The sequence below is a fragment of the Squalius cephalus genome (assembly GCF_949319135.1).
Source record: "Squalius cephalus genome assembly, chromosome: 15".
In the NCBI taxonomy this organism is placed as follows: Eukaryota; Metazoa; Chordata; class Actinopteri; order Cypriniformes; family Leuciscidae; genus Squalius; species Squalius cephalus.
In genome coordinates, this window is record NC_137136.1 from 22,303,854 (window position 1) to 22,326,992 (window position 23,139).

At 36.1% G+C, this 23,139-nt stretch overlaps 1 protein-coding gene across 3 annotated transcripts in view; it reads left to right on the forward strand.

Moving 5' to 3' along the window:
- Positions 1-23,139, forward strand: part of rapgef5b (Rap guanine nucleotide exchange factor (GEF) 5b) — a 63,348-nt gene that overhangs the window by 9,854 nt on the left and 30,355 nt on the right. For 2 of the 3 annotated variants that reach the window (XM_079894303.1, XM_079894302.1), the window contains exons 4-9: positions 1,357-1,478; positions 1,719-1,887; positions 4,188-4,269; positions 7,030-7,081; positions 8,635-8,705; positions 14,657-14,782. In XM_079894303.1, the coding sequence (XP_079750429.1) occupies positions 1,357-1,478; positions 1,719-1,887; positions 4,188-4,269; positions 7,030-7,081; positions 8,635-8,705; positions 14,657-14,782 (622 nt within the window). The remainder of the gene's footprint in view (positions 1-1,356; positions 1,479-1,718; positions 1,888-4,187; positions 4,270-7,029; positions 7,082-8,634; positions 8,706-14,656; positions 14,783-23,139) is intronic. The other variant, XM_079894304.1, reaches the window with a different exon arrangement.

Below are 23,139 nucleotides of genomic sequence, written 5' to 3' on the forward strand. Positions count from 1 at the left end.
CCACGAGTGCTCAGCCCTTCTCTCTCCTCGATGGCTGTGAGAGCTCTCCTTAAATGCAGTCTCCCCACGCCAATTACTGCAACGAGACACAGGTGTCAATCATTTCGTATTTAACCCACTTACCGCTGCTTCTCTCCCCGCTCTCTCTCCTGTCGCAGACCTCGCTGAACCACGCCCCCCTCGCCACATTTAGATTACTGTAAACTGTAAATCATGTAGGCGTGTGATGTTTCTTTACAAAGTGACATTGCCAACTATTGGCCTGGCAGCATAATAAAGTGTTTTTAGTCGTTTTCGTAGATCTGTGTGAACAGGGATGATATTGACAACGTTGTCGTCTGTACACGAAAAACTCCCAAGGAAAAATGTTCCTGTTTTTAGTACATAATTATCGTATAAACTTACCCTTAGATATCACCACTTTGCCACATCACATTCAAACGTGAAATGACTTATAAATATGATCTGTGAGGTTTTTTTAAGGAATAAACATTTTAGCCAGTGTTTACCGAGCTTTGATGACTGATGATCTGAAAATAAGTTGATTATTAAAGAGAACAGCATCGTATACATTTACAATTATACATGAAATTTATTATCGCGTTCTTATAGTTTGGAATAAATGTAAATATGCTTATAGCACTTGATGAGAAATATACTTTAGAAATATACTAATAAATAGAACATTAATTACATTTTAATCTAAAAATACAAAATAGAATTATTGTGGTGGTTGTTTTCTTAATATTGTAAGTTATGTTTATTTATTTTACCTGAAAAATGTGTCATAAATCAAAAATTTACATAAAAAAGGACAGTGAGGACTTTGCCTCCTTATTTCAGAAGAACACTGGATTGTATCACATACAGTTGGGTCCAAAAATCTGACACCACACTGAAAATCTAGTGTATGTACAACTAAACATATTTTAAATTAAATAAACAAAAGGAATGTAAAACATTATTGGAACAGTATGAAATAAAATAAGATTTATTTCAGATTCTGCACTGTTTTAAGTCACTCATTAAATTTGATGTACAGTGTATCATGAATTCAATTTGTAACATAAGATTGAGATACTGGTTGGAATTTACCAGTTTATTTACCAAGTCACATTAACAATCATTTTACATCCTTATCAATCCTTCTCCGATTCAAAATGAGCAAAAAAGGTGCAACTAGTTTATAAATTGTCAATTTTTTTTTTTTTTCAAACAATCAGCAAAATATCAGCCAATGGTATTGTTTAATGAGAGCATAAACATTTAATGGTTTGTTTTGGTTAATAAAATCATGTCTGTCATTTCCTGTAACACTTTCTTCTTTTTCCTGTTCCTCATCTGGCATATTCTCAGGAGGACATGTACAGGTCAAGAGCTGGTGGAATGGATGATGGATCGTTGTGAGTTTATCCAGAACAGGGCAATAGCTTCCAAAATCTGGAACATTGTCCTGGACTTGGGCATTCTGCTTTCAGGTACACAGACGAGATTAAAACAGTTATTGTGAATGATCAGATTGCTCCTTCAGTATAAAGATGAGGCACATCAGACGCTGTAGAGTTTGGATGATTTATTGATTATATTATAAGGAATTATACGGATTTTAAATCTGCAGCACAGCCCGGCTCCCTCTGAGGTGCCTGACTAGAAAATAACGTTTACATAAGCTTTGTCTAGACTGCTTTATGTCAGATGTTTAACCCTGTTGTGTCCAGTGGAGCAGAACAATGTATTTGAGGACTCCAGGTCTCTGTACCAGTTCACCTTTGAGGAATGTGAAGCCCAGTGCTGTGATTTCCGAAATCAGGTCATCTGGCCGAGTGCAGTTCATCTGCTGCTACAGCTGGTCCCATACGTGCAGCCTCGCAGTGGAACCCACAGGCGGTGAGCATACGGTTACACATAAAAGCTTAATGATAGTGTTTTTTCTTAGGTCAAAGGTCATTAAATATCTTGTCCCTCTTGATTGTACAACTTAATTGCTTTTAATTTACTATCCAGCGCTAACAGAACGTGCCTGGACCCGTAAACAACCATTACTGATTACCTAAGCAGAGCTAAACATATATAAAAGAGGCTTTTAATTACTATGGAAGTTGTGACCATTTACCCCTTGGGTTGTTTTTCTTGGCTTGGGATCCAAAAGGTTATTGTAATGGAGGTTTTCTCTCTCAGTGGACCTCAGCTGGGGTCAGAGGGTCAGCTGATACTTTTTCAAAGCATTAGAAGCCATGAACCGAGCCAATCAGCTAGGCGGTGAATCATAACATTACAAACTTTGATTTGAAGTAAAAAAAAGTTTTGTGAAAATCAGACAAAAATACAAAGGTACAAGGCTGTGTTCTTTACGGCTTTAGTGAGGGAAAGAACTACAATTCCATGTAGCACTGCAAACAACATAATCAAATAAATGTCGAAAATTGATTATATCTATAGAAACAACATATTTTAAGTTTATTGCAAAATACCCATATACGTACAAATATTTATGTGGTTTGAAAACTTAGGGAAAGGCGGAGCTAGACGGAGCTAAAGAGCTCTTTTAAAAGCGCGGTTGCTTGTTTCAACTCTGATTGCTGGAATTTTCTGTTCATCATGGGTAATGAAGTTTTTCACCACAAATTCCACTGTTAAACACAGCCATTTTAAAAGTAAGTTGAAATAATGCGGACTAACAGCTTTAACATAAGCATATACCATCGATTAACAACCTTGTAGCTCACTGTCTAGGGCAGGGTTTCTCAAACTCGGTCCTGGACGGCCACTGTCCTGCACAGTTTAGCTCCAGCCCAGATCAAACACACCTAGCTGTGAGTTTCTAGTGATCCTGAAGACATTGATTAGCTTGCTCAGGTGTGTTTGATCAGGGTTGGAGCTAAACTGTGAGATGCTCAGTTTGAGAAACCCTGGTCTAGGGTGGTCTAAAAAGGTTTCTAAGTTATCATTAAAAATTAATTTCCCTTTGGAGAAAATGAATGGAGTTTTTACTTCCGGAACCCGACTGTTGAACTCTATGAGCAAAGTTTGTCTTAACAGACAGTCCATTTCCTTGTTACAATGGACAGTTATTGGGTTTATATGAGTTTCTTTGAATTAATACGTCATCCCTGCAGCACTCTATGATGGCACACTTTTCATTTTTGGATGAATTATCCCCATAAAAAATTACAATAGGCAAATGGGGTTTGACATAATCTGCAAACCATATTTTAAAATAAAATCAATGACCTGTAATCTGGACAGGGCTTGTAGATGATTAAGGCCAAATGTGGCAGGGAAATCATTCAGTATCTTTCCATGAGCATATAATATAGTAACGTCAGCTGCAGTTCCAGCCTTCACCAGCAGATGTCTGTGTGACAGTGCTCATCCCAGTGCAGGCCAGACAAATGATTTTGCTCCAGGCTCTGTCTCACTTTCAGATATTCAGACATACCCAACCTGTTCAGAGTGCTGCCTCACTGCTTTTGACCTTTCACAGTTTAGCACTTTGGTACACAGTACGTAAGCAGGGGGTCAATGTACGCAAATGGAAGTTGAGCTATAGGTCATGTATCTGCATCATTTCCTGTCTGCTGGGAAAGTCAGTCAGGTTCTGTCCTAGTGGCTTTGTCTAGGCAGGATGTCCATCTTTAGAGAGATCAGACCTGTTTTTGGTTCCTCTGTCTGCACCTCCATATGGCCTGATTAAACGTTCAAAATGCAAATTTTTTTATTCATCCTTGCTGAATAAAAGTATTTATTTCTTTATCCATTCAAAAATTGACTTTTTTTTTAGGTTAAAAGTTTTTATCAAATCAAGTCGCACCACATAACATTTACAAACGTGAACTATCCATGCAATATTTATATTCTGTAAGAAATAATAATAAAACTACTTGATAAGATCTTTTAATGAGGCTTTTTTCTCCATTATGGTCTCAGAACAGTAGTTGTATAACTTTTTAACTATATGTCACCAAAAATAATTTTAATCAAGAAATCTTTTTAAAACAAGCTTATCATAAAAAGTGTATTTGTCTCACTTTATGTATAAATTGCATTTTTAGTGTATTTAAAAATAAAAATAAATAATGTTATGTAATTGACCCATTAACATGGTACCATGTCCAAAAAAACAACTAAAAAAAAAACAAACAAACATGGTAAATTAAGATTAAATTGTGTTTTCTGCTGTTCTGTAGCTGTAAAGAAGATGCAGAGAAATCATTTGATGCTTGTAACCCAGTTCTTCAAATGAGAGCTTTGGAGCATCTCACCTCAACGGTAAGAAAATGTATTGCATTGTCTCATGAGCCTTTTTCCACATCTTGCATTTAGAAAATGCCTAAACAAACATCCAGCAACTATTGAACCTGTCTTTGTCTGTGTCTTCTACATTTACATTTACATTTACATTTACACATTTGGCAGACGCTTTTATCCAAAGCGACTTGCATTGCATTTCAAGGTACAAATTTACATTCTTATCAGTTCTTGCTTTCCCTTTTAAAAACCATACTCAAAAGGTTTAGTACAGAGTATTTTCACGTGCACAGAAACCCTGTGACACCTGCGCTCTGTCCGTTTGAGAGCCAGCAGCTCTGGTGTAATGACTGAATCAGTACATTACTGTGTCCATGCGGCACGTGCTTAGCTTCCAGCTATCAAGGTAATGTTGCAGAACCTCAACTCAAGGTGGCCTGTGCACCTGCAGTCACCTTGGCAACAGAAATATATGGCCACTTCCTGAGATTCGGAGAGGGTCGGCATTTGCATTGGACACCCTGGGGAACTGATGATGCTCACCTTTGTATTGCTGTGTTCAGCTGAACAGTTGAGATGCTCAGTTTGATGGCTTAATCAATGTACTGTAAAATACTGTATCATGTAGCTTGTGGTTGTGTTTAGGATTTAGAGCAAGACCTAATAATAAAACCAGCAAAAACATATTTTGCAGCAATGTTCACCGGATGCTTGCCAAGTTTAAGATGATCACTTGAGTACTTGCGTTAAAAAAAAAAAAAAAAAAAAAAAAAAAAAAAAAAATATATATATATATATATATATATATATATATATATATATTTATATATATGCACATTACATTGGTCATAGGTGACAAATACACTTGCAAACATATATATATATATATATATATATATATATATATATATATATATATATATATATGTTTGCAAGTGTATTTGTCACCTATGACCAATGTAATGTGCATCCCCAATTGTAATGTTTTAAATGTTTTATATAATAGCTAAACTCATGTTTTTATCATTTGAATCCATCCATATGTCTGTCCATTCATCCATCCATCTTTCCGTACGTCCGTCCATCCATCCATCCATCTTTCCGTCCATCCATCTATCCATATTTTTGTCCATCTATCCATCCATATTTTTGTTCATCCATCCATCCATCCATCCATCCATCCATCCATCCATGTTTGTCCATCTATTCATTCCTGTCGTTCTGTCTGTCTGTCCATCCATCCATCCATCCATTTATGTCTGTCCATCCATCATCCATCCGTCCATACATCTGTCCGTCCATCCATCATCCATCCATTCCTATGTCTTTGTCTGCTTATCTGTCTATTCATCCATCCATCCATCCATCCATCCATCCATCCATCCATTCATTCCTATGTCTTTGTCTGCCTATCTGTCTATCCATCCATCCATCCATCCATTCATTTGTCTGACTATCTGTCTGTCCATCCATCCGTCCATCCATCAATCCATCCATTCCTATGTCTTTGTTTATTTGTCTGTCTGTCCATCCATCCATCCATCCGTCTGTCTATTCGCCTGTCCATCCATCCATCCATACATCCGTCCATACATCCGTCCATACATCTGTTCGTCCATCCATCATCCATCCATTCTTGTCTTTGTCTGCTTATGTCTATTCATCCATCCATCCATCCATCCATTCCTATGTCTTTGTCTGCCTATCTGTCTATCCATCCATCCATTCATTTGTCTGACTATCTGTCTGTCCATCCATCATCCATCCGTCCATCTATCCATCCATTCCTATGTCTTTGTTTATCCGTCCGTCCGTCCGTCTGTCTATTCGCCTGTCCATCCATCTATCCACCTGTCCATCCATCCATCCATCCGTCGATCAGTCAATTTATCCCTCCGTCCATCCATCCATCCCTCCAAATAAATCATGGGTATAATAGCCAACACATGAAAATGGGGTAAGACATCAATCATGTTCCCACCGTAAATGACGCCAGTGGTCATGTACACCATACATTTATTTAGGTTATTAGTGGAAACAGTTACTTAGCGCAGATCATTTGTTGTTGGCCTGTATGGGGTCACAGTGGCATAGATCCCAGTCCAGCTCCATTTACATTAGCCCTGAGACTGTGCACTCAGAGCAGGGGCTGCCACATCAGATGGCCCCATAGGACATGTCGATTTAATGGGCCACTAAGCACAGTTAAACCTCTCCACTGCACACCTGGTTTACTAATGCACAGAACTCCCATGGTCAGACAGCAGATGGACTTCCCCTCATAAGTGAAGTGATTTTCTTTCAGATGCTTGATGGATTGGATACATTTGTATTCATAGTGTGCCATGTGCTGTGGGATTTTAATGTAAAGTCCCTTCCTCAGTTTGCAGTCAGATCAGAAATAGATCGCTTGAAATTTGAGTCGAGTTTGTATAGATCCTCAAAGGAATAATACAACAGTTGAGAAATCAAAGGCAGTCATGCTAAAAGAATAAGTAATGCAGTCGTCTTTTATAACCCTGCCAAAAAAAAAACTTCCAAGTATGACATAAATCGAGAGAAGTACAACTTTTTTTTAAAACATAGAGATGAAGTTTAGTGCTGAACTTGTTGATTCATAGCTTCAAAGCGTTATGGATCTCTTCAAAGCACAGACCCACAGAATAGCTTCCCAAGCAGCAGATTGTGAATAATAAAATATGCTTGCATTAAAGGGTTTTGAGCCCATTATGCCTGCATATTTGAAAGAACTAACTAAACCATGATCTACTCTTTTAATAGGTGCAGAATGAACTGTGTGCAGCTTTGGCTCGCAAGGCACAGACTAAATCAAGTAAGGATTATTCTGTGTTACATGGTTTGATTGTGTGTTTTATTGCTCCAATAAACATGGACAATCAGTTTCCAGTGTTTTGCTTGTATTTGAGTATTAAGCGTTTAAAAAACAACAACGTATTGGCCTATATTCTTTACTTGTGAGCTGGGGTGCTTTCTCTGAGTAAAAATGTTTGTTTGACTGAAATAATCAGTACAAAAATAAAAATGGATACTGAATAATATATAAAACACTACTTTAAATAAAACTGGTCAACACTAGTGGATAAAGTTTCAGAAAGAGACTCATTTGAGGTCTCATTTGAAAGTGGTGTATGGGGGAAAGGAATACAAGCAAAATGTTCGTAACTGGTGTAGAACTAGTAGAAATAAACAGAGTAAACAACTCATCTATTCAGACAGCACCACTTTTGGTCCAAATCGATGAACAGTTTTGTCAGCGAACTGGTTTTTAGTGACCACTGAGCTACAATTAAAGCTACAGTACAGTCACCTGTGCTATTTACCAAGGATGAATGACTAATGGTCATGAAAAAGTGGGAACACTTTACTAGGTTCAATTTGTTAATGAAAATTCAGTAATGATTTGTTCATTGTTAGTTCTTGAAATGTGTTAACTGAAGTTAACAAACTGAAATGTTTCTGTTGTGTCATTGGCAATGTAGTAAAATTCAATATAATAAAATGTGCCTATACTATTGAAACAGGTTCATATTTTAACATTCACTTCCATTGTAAGTGCTATGGAAGTTATCACTATAACCCAGATTTTTTGTTTTAAAGTCGAAAAACATTTTTGTAGTTATAAACATAAACATTGTTATTAGTTATAAAATGTATTATGCACAAACATAAATTAATGTTAATTTATATAACTTTAAATGTTAGAAATGTATTGGTATACGTTGAAGTTATAACATTAACCAAAATGAATGAATGTTGTAAAATTGTTTTTGTTCGTTATAGCTAATGCATTATAGTATTATCGAATCAATGCTATTTTAGTATCAGTGATATGCTATTGTAGTGCTTTTTAATTGTATTTTTGTATTTTATCTTTTCACAAATTTAAAGTTTTAGTCAATTTTTTGTGTTTTTGTCAATTGTCTACTGTTTTTATGTCTGTCTATATAGTTTTTATTCATATTTATTACTTCAAGTTAAACTAAACAGAAATGAGAAATGTTGCTTTGGCAATTAGCTGAAATAAAATAAGTTTAAGGGTTTTCTTATATTGTTTTTTTTATTTTTGTAAATGACTTAAGTTTGTTACTATATCTATACTATATTGTTGCTATACTATATTGTTACCCTAATGTTAAGTGTTACTATATCATCTTTCTATAAACATACCATAAAAATTATGTTTTTTTAAATTATTTACATTTACTTTTTTATTTTTTATTATATGTGTGTGTGTGTTAATGTTAATGACGTTCCACATGAACTGGAACATGAATGTATATTGCTAAAAAAGAAAGAAGTACAACAAAAACCCAGGCAGCGCACCACACTCCACTGATTCTCAGCTGTACATTTCTTGTTTTCCAGTGATGGAGGAGAGCAGTCCACAACACAATACTAACACGCCAGGACCATCTCCCAGTCCTGCTGTGCGCAAGGTAATGAGAAAACAGATTCCAGGGCAGTTGGCTTTACATTGACAGTGTGTGTATGTGTTGGTGTGCATATATGTTTTGCTGAGCACACCAGCTGTCCCGCTTGCCCAGGATTGTCCATACATCCCCTGATTGAGAACCGTTCTCCCGCAGCTCAGTCATCAGTAGAAAGCCCTTGAACTGGCAGAAAGAGAAAGAGCCTGTGATTGGAGATAGATGGATACTCTATACTGTGTGTCAGGACAGAGCCTTGTGCCTGTCTGTGAGGCCCTCGGCTGTTCCAGCACGGTGTAATAGCTGATGGTTCACTGCAGCACATCTGACGAAACTGTGATCAAGACAACAAAATAGCAGTGCTTCACAAGGACAAACAGTGCTGTACAGATTATAACATATACCCCATCTTATCAGAGTGAACTGTTGGTTCGCAAATGATTTTGCTTCGATTGGTTTGCTTTAAGCGGCAGCCTGAACACAAAACCAAAATTGTTTATATACAAAAGTAAACGAAATGTCTTGAAAATCAAACACTGAAATTTATTAGTATAACCATGAACTGCTTACCAATATTATTTGAAGCCCATAAACAATATATTGGCCAATATTAGATCTAAGTCTTAAGACGACAACAACAAATGCGCAGTCTAGATCTCTACGTGTTTCACAAGACACAAAACATAATTTACACTGGAAAAGTTCTAGAAATTTCCATCTGGGCAGCAGTAGTACTTTGTAAGAGAGAGAGAGAGAGAGAAAAAATAAAATGTGTGCCTGTGTGTGTGTGTATACATATACAGGGTGGGCCATTTATATGGATACATCGTAATAACATGGGAATGGTTGGTGATATTAAAGTCCTGTTTGTGGCACATTAGTATATGTGAGGGGGCAAACTCCTCAAGATGGGTGGTGACCATGGTGGCCATTTAGAAGTCGGCCATCTTGGATACAACTTTTGTTTTTTCAATAGGAAGAGGGCCATGTGACACATCAAACTTATTGCTAATGTCACAAGAAAAACAATGGTGTGCTTGGTTTCAACGTAACTTTATTCGTTCATGAGTTATTTACAAGTTTCTGACCACTTATAAAATGTGTTCAATGTGCTGCCCATTGTGTTGGATTGTCAATGCAACCCTGTTCTCCCACTCTTCACACACTGATAGCAACACCGCAGGAGAAATGCCAGCACAGGCATCCAGTATCCGTAGTTTCAGGTGCTGCACATCTCGTATCTTCACACCATAGACAATTGCCTTCAGATGACCCCAAAGATAAAAGTCTAAGGGGGTCAGATCGGGAGACCTTGGGGGCCATTCAACTGGCCCACGACGACCAATCCACTTTCCAGGAAACTGTTCATCTAGGAGTTTTTCCCTGAGTCGTTCCCTGAGTTTTTCCAGCAAGATGGTGCACCACCACATTATGGGTGCCAGGTCCGAACATTCCTAGATGAACAGTTTCCTGGAAAGTGGATTGGTCGTCACTTACAAATACACACACATGCATATATATTTAAGAAAAATTTGTTATTTATATATTAAATATTTATATATAATATAAATTATATATAATATAAATATATATACACAGTATATACATGCAAATATTTCTTAAATATATACATGCATGTGTGTGTATTTATATATAGAAAATAATTATACACCGTACACACACACATATTATGTAAAAACAAACTTTTATTTTGGATGCGATTAATTGTTTGACAGCCCTAAAATATATATATATATATATATATATATATATATATATATATACACACACACAAACACAAACACACACACACACACACACACACACATATATATGACATGTATGTATATATATGTATATGGTTGTGTGTGTGTACTGTATGTATGTGTGTATATACTGTGTTTTATTTTATTTATTTATATATATAATATTCATATCCAATTGGGCTCCAATATATATATATATATATATATATATATACACTGATAATAAATATAAAGTTAACTAAACATTTCAGTTTTAGTTGTCTTTCCTTGCCATCTACAAATGATTTTCTTAATTATAGGATTGTTTATTATGAAATGCTCTTAACATGCTGATTAATAATGCTAAATGAAAAAAGGTCCTGTCAGAAAACTTGTTTATTTGAATGGAAAGAGTGCCTGTATGACAGACACAAATAGCATTTGCTGCATTATCGTTTTCTGCAGTGTTTTGGCAAAAGCATTCATCTATTTTGCTGTTCACTGTTTTTTTTTTTTTTTGCTATTCGCATTTTTTTTTTGTTTTTCGCATCATCTGCAACTTTATCGTCTTTAGCGGGAGAGAGAAGCAATGCGAACGGAAAGAGCTTGGATATGCGCGTTTGGCTCCAGATAAAAATGAGAGGATATAGCGCTGAAAGATCATTACCATAAACACTTGTGGTGTGAACTGCTCCATTGTTTTGACGTGCTGCTCAAATTAAACTGTAGAAACTGTAAAATGGTGCCAACGCTGTCATTGTGTCTCACGGTCTAGCTAGAACCAAGCCTTGCTTATACCCTTGATTTTAATTATAAGGCCATGTCTAACAATGCACGATTATGTGATTAGTAGCGCTCATCATTGTGTCATCATCAGAACATGCTACGATATTTTGGTTCAGTTGAGAACTGCTGGTAGCTCTGAATTGCAGTGTGAGCTTTTGCTCTTGTTATATATTATGGATATGAAGTGATTTCCGGTCTTATCTGAGAGCTGATCATATTTGAGAGCTCCCATAGACATTAGTTTTGTTATGGTTGGATTGGATATGTTATCTTAATTGCTTATCATTGGGCTTTTTTCTGGTAATTCACTCTTATCAGGTTTATGCTTTTAGTATAGTTCAATCCAACTGCCCATTGTTTTCTATATTCATCCCTACACTGAAGTGCTGAAGAATGTGAGGGACACAGCTTGTGTTGAATTTGTCTAGCATGAGGTTTGATTCCTTATATAGCCAGCTGAGTTGATATGGAAATACTTGAGTGTGTTCAGGACAAATTCCTCTCTCCTTCCCTTACATCAGAGAATGAGGTCACAGGTTTCTCATCTGGATGTGTGGCATTTGCCATTGTGTCTAAATGGAGAGGGAAATCTACACGGGATACATCCTCAAATACAATCTAAAAATTTCTTTATAGATTATTCCTGATGTATTGTATTTGGTTGATCAGTGGTTTAATGGACATTTTGAAGGGAACTGACTTTATTGACCTTATGCGCCAGAGAAACAAGCGTGCAGCCATCTTTAGAATTTTGTGTTTGAACTTCTGTTTCTGCAGTAGGCAGTCGAAGAGTAATTTGCTGGTGAAGTAGAATTACTTATTGTTGAGTTAACGAAAGTTATCATGAGCATTGTAGTGTTTGAACTGAAGTGGATGTCATATCAAATGTCAGTAGACTGGGAAGATTTTAAAACGAGCGTTTTTTATATAACGAGAGATTTTAAAATGATCTTACTTTCATGCTGTGGAAATACAAACTGGAAGACAGAGTACAGCGCTAAAAAGGGGCGGGGCTACATACGTTCTATATATCCACTAAAATCACAATAAAATTAATTGTAAAAAAAGTGAAATGAGATGTGAGAAATAGGACCATCATTTGTTTACTTTTTTCCCATTTTTCTTAAATGAAGTTAATTATTAAGTGTGACTAAAAGAGATAGTTCACCCAAAAATGAAAATTCTGTCATCATCTACTCACCATCAAGTTGTTCCAAATCTGTATTTATGTCTTGGTTTTGCTGAACACACAGAAAGATATTTTGAAGAATGTTTGTAACCAAAGAGTTTTGGGGCACCATTGAATTCCATAGTATTATTCTTTTTTTTTTCCATACTATGGAAGTCAATGTATTAATTAGTACTAATTTTAGTACTATTTAGTAGTATTAATCAATACTATGCATGATGCATTAATGTCATCAACTGTTTTGTTACCCACATTTTTATATATTCTTTTGTGTTTAGCACAATAAATAAATTCATACAGGTTTTGAACAATTTGAGGGTAAATTATGACAGAATTTTCATTTTTGAGTGAACTAACCACATTATGTTGGTCAGTGACATACCATTTTTGTCTGGATCTATTAATTTTTTCAAAAATATATTAAAAAGGCAATTTATTATACAAAGACTTTTTGGGGAATAAACAGTCCTGATATCATAATATCATACAAATTCCTGAAAAGAAACACCTTGAAAAGATAAGGAAAGTAATTTGGCATAATGTTTAATTACTATTTCTTTAAAAAAAAAAAAAAAAAAAAAAAAAAAAAAAATATATATATATATATATATATATATATATATATATATATATATATATATATATATTGCACTGTTTGATAACTATTGTCAAAAAACTAAATTAAAAACAATGTCATATGGTGCAAAAAAACAGTCATATGGTTCAGCCAACAAGGAGACAAAAAAAGGAAATTATGTCATAAAGAGGAGCTAGACCCTTATGATTGTGCATCAAGATCAGGAAGTTTCTTAAAATATCTGACCTTTTTATGAAAAGGCCAAGATTAGTTCTAAAATGTCATGTTGTGTGACACCCCCCCCCCCCCCCCACACACACACACACAAAAAAATGTCAACATATTTAAAACTTTTTTAAAAATAATAATACTTGTATATTCACATCATGTATTCATAGTGGAGCGGCTAAGTGATATAATCGTTCAGTTTATGATACAAGCGTGAAAATTGGCATGAGCAGTCTCCATGGGTCACTTGACAAGAAAATTGTCCGGGCCACTTGAAATTTCAAGATTTTTCATTTTTCAAGATGGCCGACACCTTAGTGGAGCAGTTAAGTGATATAGTGGTTTATTTGGTGATACAAACATGAAAATTGGCATGAGCAGTCTCTGATGGTCACTAGACAATAAGCCACCCACAGCTACTTGAAATTTCAAGATGGCGGCCATTTTTCAAGATGGCCACCACCTTAGTGGAGCAATTTGGTTTACACCAAATAAACCACTATATCACTTAACTGCTCCACTAAGGTGTTGGCCATCTTGAAAAATGGCCGCCATCTTGAAATTTCAAGTTGCTCGGACAATTTTCTTGTCAAGTGACCCATGGAGACTGCTCATGCCAATTTTCACGCTTGTATCATAAACTGAACGATTCTGCCAAACATAAGCACTTAGCCGCTCCACTATCAAGGAAAATGTTATTGCTTTTTTGATGGTAATATCACATGACATTTTTAGTCATTACATTGAAACGGTTAATTGGTAAATTGTATAAATGTTTTTCAAAATCATATGAAACCAGCAAGAATACACATAGTACATTTCTAAGAACTTGTACATGCTATTTAAACTAGATTTTGAAAAGATTTTCTTTACTGCAGACACTCTTGTCATTGATGCATATAATATTTGCAAGATGCCAAATTGCTAGCACATGACCTTATGAATCACTTGTGAACTTAAATGATATACAAACAGTGCACATGATCAGTAACCTTCCCTAGACCCCATGCTGGCCTTTCTCCCATTTTCTGGAGATTGTGATACATCCTATTCAGGATTGGAGGGACTGCCAGATGTTTCCTGGTCGCCCCCACCCTGGCTATGTGCGTAAGACAGAGAGAGAGAGAGAGAGAGAGAGAGAGAGAGAGAGAGAGAGAGAGAGAAAAGTCAGGTTCGCTCTTCCCCTCAGGCGACACTGTCTCTGAGTCTTCACTTTTTAAAGCTTTCCTCTTGACCGGTTGTGTGCTTCTGGAGCTCACTAAACCCTCAGTCAGGACTACCGTGGCCATCTTCAGTCTCACCTGAGTAAAGACACAGCTTGAGGAGACAGTGAGACGGACTGTCAAACTCTCAGTGACTTTGAGAGCTGTGTTGCAGTCTCATGGCGTGGGACTGTGGCCTGAGGTATGTGTTTTCTGTGTCCCCTGCACTGCAGCAGGGCCCCGGGGCTGGTACACGCGATAAAGAGGATATCAGCCGGTTGGAGATGGTCCAGAGACTGGCCAAGGACGGATGCCGCCTATTACACAGCCCGCTCAGAGCTAGCGAAAGGCCTGCTGAGGTGAGATGCAAACTAACGTTCATGCATCAGTCAATCCACACACCGAGTATTATTATTAGGGTCTTTTTTCAACTCTGGGCTCTTTTGGAAACTAAAAGTAATAGGGCTAGTATTTTAAACACAAATTAAATGCAATTTAATCATTTATATGCTTTTAATTTGACACAATTACATCCTTGTTAAAATAACTTCATTAGTAGCGAAACTGTAGGTCCTGGTTGAAATAAAATCATGTAATATTAAAATGTTTTCTGTTTATTTCACTCTTTGTTTAGACTATTCTGTTTTTATTATTTATATTTTTGATATTATTTATACTATATATATTTTTTTCTTTTTTTCATGTAATGATTCCAATTTTTAAAATGCATTTTCATATTTTATGATTGAAAGTCTGGGTGACGGACGAGGGTAAAACTATTCAAAACAAAACAATCTTTTAAAAAAAAATCTATAAATGGTAAATAATCTTCTTTTTTTTTTTTTTTTTTTTTTTACTGCTGGGACATAAACATGCCCATAGTTGAAAAAACATTCGATTGGCATTTATAGTCAATGTCATGCATATTTAGTTTTGTCTTTTGGTAGTACTTGACAATTTGTGTGTGTATTTGTTCAGAAAAGGTATTCTTTTATATTATAATAACTATTTTGTTGTGGTTTGTGAAGCAGCACCCTTATAAGTTGATTGATATCATTATTTCAAAGAAAAGTCATTGTTTGATGTCACTTTTTATCATTGAATCTGTTTTCAAATCTGTAGCTGGTTCAGGAGAGACCTTCCAAAACCGAAAAGGGCACCAATCTCATGCTAGTCTCTGATTGGTTGATCCCACAATAGTCCCAGTTGCCTCTTCCTGATGGCGGGCGGCCACTCACAATGACAGGAAGAGTCGACGTGAGCACCATAAGGTTGCTGGCAACCAATCACTACTCCTGCTCTGGGAGAGATATTTATTTGACCTTTATGAGACAAAAGTAGAATTGTCCTTAATTTGACCTATTACCATGATAAGGAACTTTAAAATTAACTTAAGACAAGCCACTTGTAATGTGTTGTCATATTCAAAAGCTTGTTTGATCCAAATCATTTTTGAGCTTTCAAAAAAAGTCTCAGTAATTTGAGGCTGGGCTCAGAAGTTTTGTGCTGTTAGGAATCAGGATTAGTTGTATTCACCCTGTATTCAGTAATAATTTTCCCATTTAAATTCTACATTTAAATGAACATAATTTTCATATGATTTAAGGTGTAAGTTTGCCAATGTTCAACCCTCTTCATATTGTTACAATCAATGTCGGTAGTAAAAGTACTATAAATGAACAATGTTTGCTCTTTCTCTGTATTACCTGGGGCCTATACCATAACCAGACCTTCAGACTGACGGTAGAAGGTCTGGACTCCATCGCAGCACTCACAGACCAAGGTCTGACTGACATGTAAAACAACCAATCACAGTTAGTTTTTTCCACGTCATGTTTAGGGGCTTGAAAATGTAATGTCGATGTCCCTACAATAACAGACCGGTGTGTAAAACTTAAACAAAACTTACGGTGTGTTAGAGTCTAAGCCGCAAACTGCTTCACGTACTTTTGAAAATCCAGCGTTTAGCTGATCCTGATAAGCGCTAATTGTCACAGTTGTAAACACGACAGCGTTTGGCTTCACGGCATCTTTATTTCCAGGTGGATCGTTAAAGAATGTGACACACACATCTCTGGGACATCCTCTATAATTCAACCAATCAGATGACAACTTTGATAATCCTGAAGTGTTAAGTGTGCCATATGCATTAGAGGTTCAGTCAGCGGTCCGTGGCCGTGATGTCTGAGGCTGCGACTATATGACGGAAGTTGAACAAACTCAGGGTTACAGGATTTGTTTCAAGTTGACAAAACCAAACCAATTCAGTGAGGCTTTGATGATACCATGACGCTGATCATCAACTTTCTCTGTCAACTCAGGCTTTGATCCTGAGTTCATGCAGCGTGTGCACATGAAAGTGTGACATCAGTAGTGAACAACCAATTCCATGCCTTGAAACACAGAGAAACTGCGATTCACTTCTCACGAGGGAATCAGCAAGATTATTTTCTCTCTTCTGCCGAAGATGAAGAGATTGAAGAATATGAAGTACATAAATGCATTTACACTGCAAGAAGAAAATATCTTGCTATATCATTGCAAGTGAAAATTGTGAAGTTAGTTTATATACAGTAGTTGATAATATGTATAGGTATACAGACACTCGGACATGTTAGCTTACATGTAGTCATTTTTAAAGCTTTATCTACCGATTCCAAATCGTATTATATATTATTATTGTGTATATATTTGCTCATTTAAACTAAATGTTTAATAATAATTGTTTTACTAAAATTGCTTGTGTAATGAATTAGGGGTATAATAATTATATAAATCATATAAAATAATTATAATAAATAATCATCGCTAAAAGCCAGACAAATTTGTATTTAACCCTGTGAAGGTCTTCCTTTCGGAGTCACACTATGGGCCTCCCCGGTCAGAAGTGACTGGAGGCCTAAAAATGAAACTTCCTCCACCCCAGTAAAACCAATGCAATTTATTTTTGTTCTATAATATTTTTTATTTTGTATTTTGAGAGAATTTTATTGAATTTATTAATATTTATGCTATATTTATGGTCTATTTTTGCCATTGAAAATAATAATAATAATAATAATAAAAATATATATATATATATATATACAGTGGTGGTCAAAATTGATGGCACCCCTGATAAATATGATAAAAAATGGCTGTAAAAAATAAATCTGCATTGTTTATCCTTTTGATCTTTCATTCAAAAAATTCACAAAAATCTAACCTTTCATTTGAAGTAAAAGAACTGAAAGTGGGGGGTAAATCACATTATAAAATTTTTTTTTTTCTCCAAAACACGCTGGCCATTATTGTTGGCACCCTGTTATTAAATACTTTTTGCAACCTCCTTTTGCCAAGATAACAGCTCTGAGTCTTCTCCTATAACGCCTGATGAGTTTGGAGAACAACTGACAAGAGATCAGAGACCATTCCTCCATACAGAATCTCTCCAGATCCTTCAGATTCACATGTTCATGTTGGTGCTTCTCCTCTTCAGTTCAGCCCACTCATTTTCTATATGGTTCAGTTTAGGGGACTGGGACGGTCATGGCAGAAGCTTCATTTTGTGCTCGGTTACCCATTTTTGTGTTGATTTTGATGTTTGTTTTGGATCGTTGTCCTGAAGGAAGATCCAACCACGGCCCATTATAAGATTTCTAGCAGAGGCCGTCAGGTTTTGATTTTTTATCTGTTGGTATTTGCTAGAATCCATAATACCATGTATCTGAACAAGATGTCCAGGACCTCCAGCAAATAAATAGGCCCACAACATATAAGATCCAGCAGTATATTTAACCGTAGGCATGGGGTACTTTTTATCCCTGTTTGCACCAAACACATCAGCTGGGTTTGCTGCCAAAAAGCCCTTTTTTTGTTTCATCTGACCATAGAATCTGGTCCCTTTTGAAGATCCAGTCGTGTCTGACAACTGAATATGCTGGAGTTTGTTTTTGGAGGAGCGAGGAGGATTTTTCTTGAAACCCTCCCAAACAACATGTGGTGATGTAGGGGTTGTTTGATAATTTTTTTTTAGGCTTTCTGACCCCAAGACTCAACTAATCCCTGCAATTCTCCATCTGTGATCCTTGAAGAGTCTTTGGCCACTCAAACTCTCCTCCTCACCGTCCATTAACACAATATAGACACACGTCCACTTCCTGGCAGATTCGTAACATCTTTAGTTGATTATGACTTCTTAATTATTGCCCTGATGGTCAAAATGGGGATTTTCAATTCTTTAGATATTTTCTTACAGCCACTTTCTATTTTGAGAAGCTCAACAATCTTTTGCTGCACATCAGAACTATATTCTTTGGTGTTCCTCATTGTGATTGATGATTCAGGGGATTTTGCCTTTGTGTTTTCTCATATTTAAACTCCTGTGAAACAAGAAGTCATAGCTGGCCAATTTCATGTTCCTAGTCACCCTGGTGTGCTTAAAAATGTAAATATTAATGGGAAAATACTTCAGAGATATTTTTCTCATAAAAAATTCTAGGGGTGCCAACAATTATGGCCAGCGTGTTTTGGAGAAAAATGTGATTTACCCCACAATTTCAATTCTTTTACTTCAATGAAAGGTTAGATTTTTGCGAATTTTCTGAAGGAAAGATCAAAAGGATAAACAATGCAGATTTATTTTTTACAGCCATTTTTTATCATATTTACCAGGGTTTTTTTTTTTTTTTTTTTTTTTTAATGCAGTATTTTAGTTTAATATAGAGTCTAGGCCTTCAAAAAAAATGTTTTAAGCAGATTAGCACCATCTGGTGAGAGTATGGAGAGAAAGCGTAGAACCATGGTGTAACCACTAGATGGCATCTACAGCTCTCTATGGAGAGGCATGTGAATTCCCCAGCTGTTTATGGACACATTTACATTTTTTTTTTTTTTTTTTGGTGGATTTGAATATATATTTAAACAATCTCAAAAACTATTTCTTATCAAGTTTTAGATATATTTTTTTAGAAATAGTGATTTAAAGTGTTAGTTTTTGCATTATGATTACAGTCAAACCTAAACATTGTGTTAGAAAGAGAAGCAAATTTTATACCCATTTTTTTTTATTCAGAATTTGTAACAAAAAAGTGTAATTCATTCTTTATGTAAAATAATATTGAAAAAAAAAAAAAGAAATTGGGAAAAAAAGAGTGTTTTTGTCAATTTCCCATTCATTTCCTATGGGGGTCATTTTTGACCGAAGACCACAAGTGTGACTATTTTTTTTTACGACCACTTAGCATGCTCGGATCATGACCTCAATTTTTTTTGTATGTGTGTGCACATACCTAATGCCATAAAAGTCACCAAGTTTCGTAACATTCCGATGAAGCTGTGATTTTTTTAAAATTCAAAACAGATTTTTTGTAATCAAAATTTATTGGTGTATGTGTATAAAAGTGTGTTTGTATGTGTGTGTGTGTGGGTGGGTGTGTCTGTTTTGCACTCTTGATGTTGTAGAGTGTCACCCCTTTACTGCTGTGTACTTTTTTTTAGCATTGTGGCCGATTTGTAGATTGTACACACCGAATTTTGGTGTTTTTGTCAATTTCCCATTCATTTCCTATGGTCGGTCATTTCTGACCGAAAGACCATTAGTGTGACTATTTTTTTTACGACCACTTAGCATGCTCGGATCATGACCTCAGTTTTTTTGTGTTCACATACCTAATGCCATAAAAGTCACCAAGTTTCATAACATTCCGATGAAGCTGTGATTTTTAGAAATTCAAAACTCTAAGTAAGTTACTATGGCAATGAACACAGCTAATGGCAGAGCCATTTTCACAGTGCCAAAAACCCAGGGTTTTGCTATTCACCTAAACTGACTTCATGGTATAGGCCCCTGGAATTCCTGTTTATTTGTCAGCAAAAATTAACCATATGCCGCAAAATTCATCATTCTGCACTTTCATGAAAACCACAGATTGTACTTCTGCATTTTGTATCCCCGCCCGCAGATAGTCGGATCGACAACTCACTCCCTCTAAACATTTACTCTTTGAATTCTTGCACCCGGGAACAACACAAGTTGACACCATTATGACTAAAAGTTTGCTAAGAAGTATTTCCTACTAAAGCATGGCGGTTTTTGACTCTGTAAGTGTATCCATAGCAAGACTGGTGGGAGTGGCCTTGGACTGCAACATGCCCAGTTCCAATTCTAATATATCATACCATTATAATCCATCTTTTTGTTTGTTTGTTTTTCAGAATCATGATTAAATTGTTTAATTGTTTGTATGCGGAACAGTTCATTCTGACATTTTCAGATTCTGTTGACAATTATGCATCAGACTTGGCATGAAACCGATTATTTTTGGCATCAAAATGGTTTCTGAATATTTTATGCAGGTAGTTGACTTTGGACTTGGCATGAGCATGTCTTAGCTTTGAGACAGTGGGATGAGGGATGACAGTGTACTGCTGTTTGTTTAAGAATCCCTTTTAAGTGCATACCACACATTTTGCTTGCTCTCTGCTTTCACTCATCGTCAAAGTGATGTAATATGTTTTTTAACAGTTTGTGGAGCCTCTTTGCTGTGGAAAGGATTGGGATAGAGTAAACTAAAGTTTCAAAGTAAAAGTATATGCTTTCTGTTTTCTGGTCTGCAAGTTAGTTTGTGTTGTTGGATTTGTAGGGAACCTAATGCATGAAAAGAAGCTAAATATTATTATTCTGTCTTTATCATTGTGATATTATGGGTCTGTTTCCTAGATGCATATTTAATGTTTTTTCAATAGGGAATACATTTTGTTGTTTTATTTATTTTTTCATCTTTAGTTGTTTTAATCTAGTTGGTTTTGTTATAGATCGTATTCTATATCCATGTAACCCTTAGGAGCTGTAAATTATGCATATGGAAAAAAAAAATTTGTTTGTTTATTACAGGAGGAGTTTTGGAAGCCTTTGTGCAAAGTAATATCAACAGACCAGGAAATGATTTAAAATATCACATTGTCTTTTTGACACTTACATAAACATAGCACTGTTCCAGAGGCTTCTGCTCCGTGTTGCAGTGACAAAAGCATTTGCAATTTACATAACTGTGCTCGTTTTCCCATGTTTTTCATTGGTGTATGTAGTATACCAGTATTATATAGTATAATTGTTTAGCATTACAGTATGCAATAAAATAAAATAAATAAAACCAATGCAAAGGACGGATGATATTTGTATACAAATGATCTGAGCTCAGGAGATTTTGTTGTTTAATGATACAAAGCAAAAATGTGAAGTGACACCATAAAAGAAATACGCCACCAAGCTGATGTCACACACAATATGTTGTCTTGTGACAGTCTTTTGTCTCTGAGAATGGTGGCATACATAAATGCATTACAATCATCTAACCCCATCATATGCAATATACTCAATACAAGGTGACTGGCTTTTGTAGCTTTCGACTGAAGCTCAGAAAAGTGTTGCGTCAGCCCCTGTATAATCACAGAACTGGTCTTCAAGGTCTAATCATGACGCATGCAGTCACTTCAGAATGGAGCGGGCCAAGCAGGACACCTTTTAGTGTGATTGTAGTGTTTCTCTCAAGTTCACTATAACTTTTTTCTGGAATATGACATTTATAGTACCCAGTCGAGTGAGATTATTTTGTTGATTTAATGTTCCTCAACCCAGAAATGTCAGTTTAGAATGAAGGGCATGTGCCCCCTTAAACTTCTGAGCCACATATATTTTATTTTTGTATTATTTTTATTTACCTTTATTTAACCAGGAGAAAAGAATCTCTTACAGGAGTGTCCTGGCCAAGATAGGCAGCTGAGTTTGCTTATACAATTATACACCATACAATACTAAATCCAGCATAAAACATACAACCAGTCAAAAACATTTACACACCATCAATTTCACTCTTTTACTAGGTTACGTAGTAAAATTTTTAAATGACTACAAGTTTTGTAGCTTCATTTCCTTCTGGAAAATATTCCAATCCGAGGTTGCGGCATATTTGCATTTTTTGTTGTTGTTGGAAAACTCAGAACACTAGTGGCAATATTGCCTGAACGATACTATATTATGACCTCAAAACACTTTTACCATAGTGCATCATTTGTAAACTAATACATTTGGATGTTTGCATCACATAACCTGCTCCATAAGAATGGCTTTTCTCAGGTATGATCTCAAAAAGAGTTCAAAGACTTATGGAAGCAAGCTAAAATGGCATGGTTGCTTCAGCAAATGTGTTTTAATCTTACGTTTCCTTTTGTTAACACTATCAAGTTTGTTAAGGGTTTAGCATAGGTGGTACGATATTTTCAAACGCGATAGAGCATTAACATATTTAGCGCCACTCACCAAACATTTCATTTCAGAACTGTAGTGTGCAAAACGCATTGAAATATCATTTTGGTGACATTTTTCCAGTGAGCCTGGGGGTGGTATCTTGCCCAGGACATCAAATACACTAAGACTGCCATTGGTGCCCCTTCAAAAAATGCATGCAAATAGATACTCTGTGGGTAGAAAGAGAAGATGCAAATAGATTCTTGCATCAAGCAGGCGCTGCTCATTTGAGTTTGCCTCCAGCCTGCACTGACGCCATTCTGACAGTCTAAATGTTTCCACTTCACTTCCCACAAAAGCGTTAGCACATCTTAATGCCACTAAATGCCACATTTCGATCCTGTGTAATATTACTCTGTCACTACTAAAGCGTTCAGGTCCCCCCGAAGTCCCCCCCCCCCCCCCCCCCCACCCCAGTCTGGATGGAGC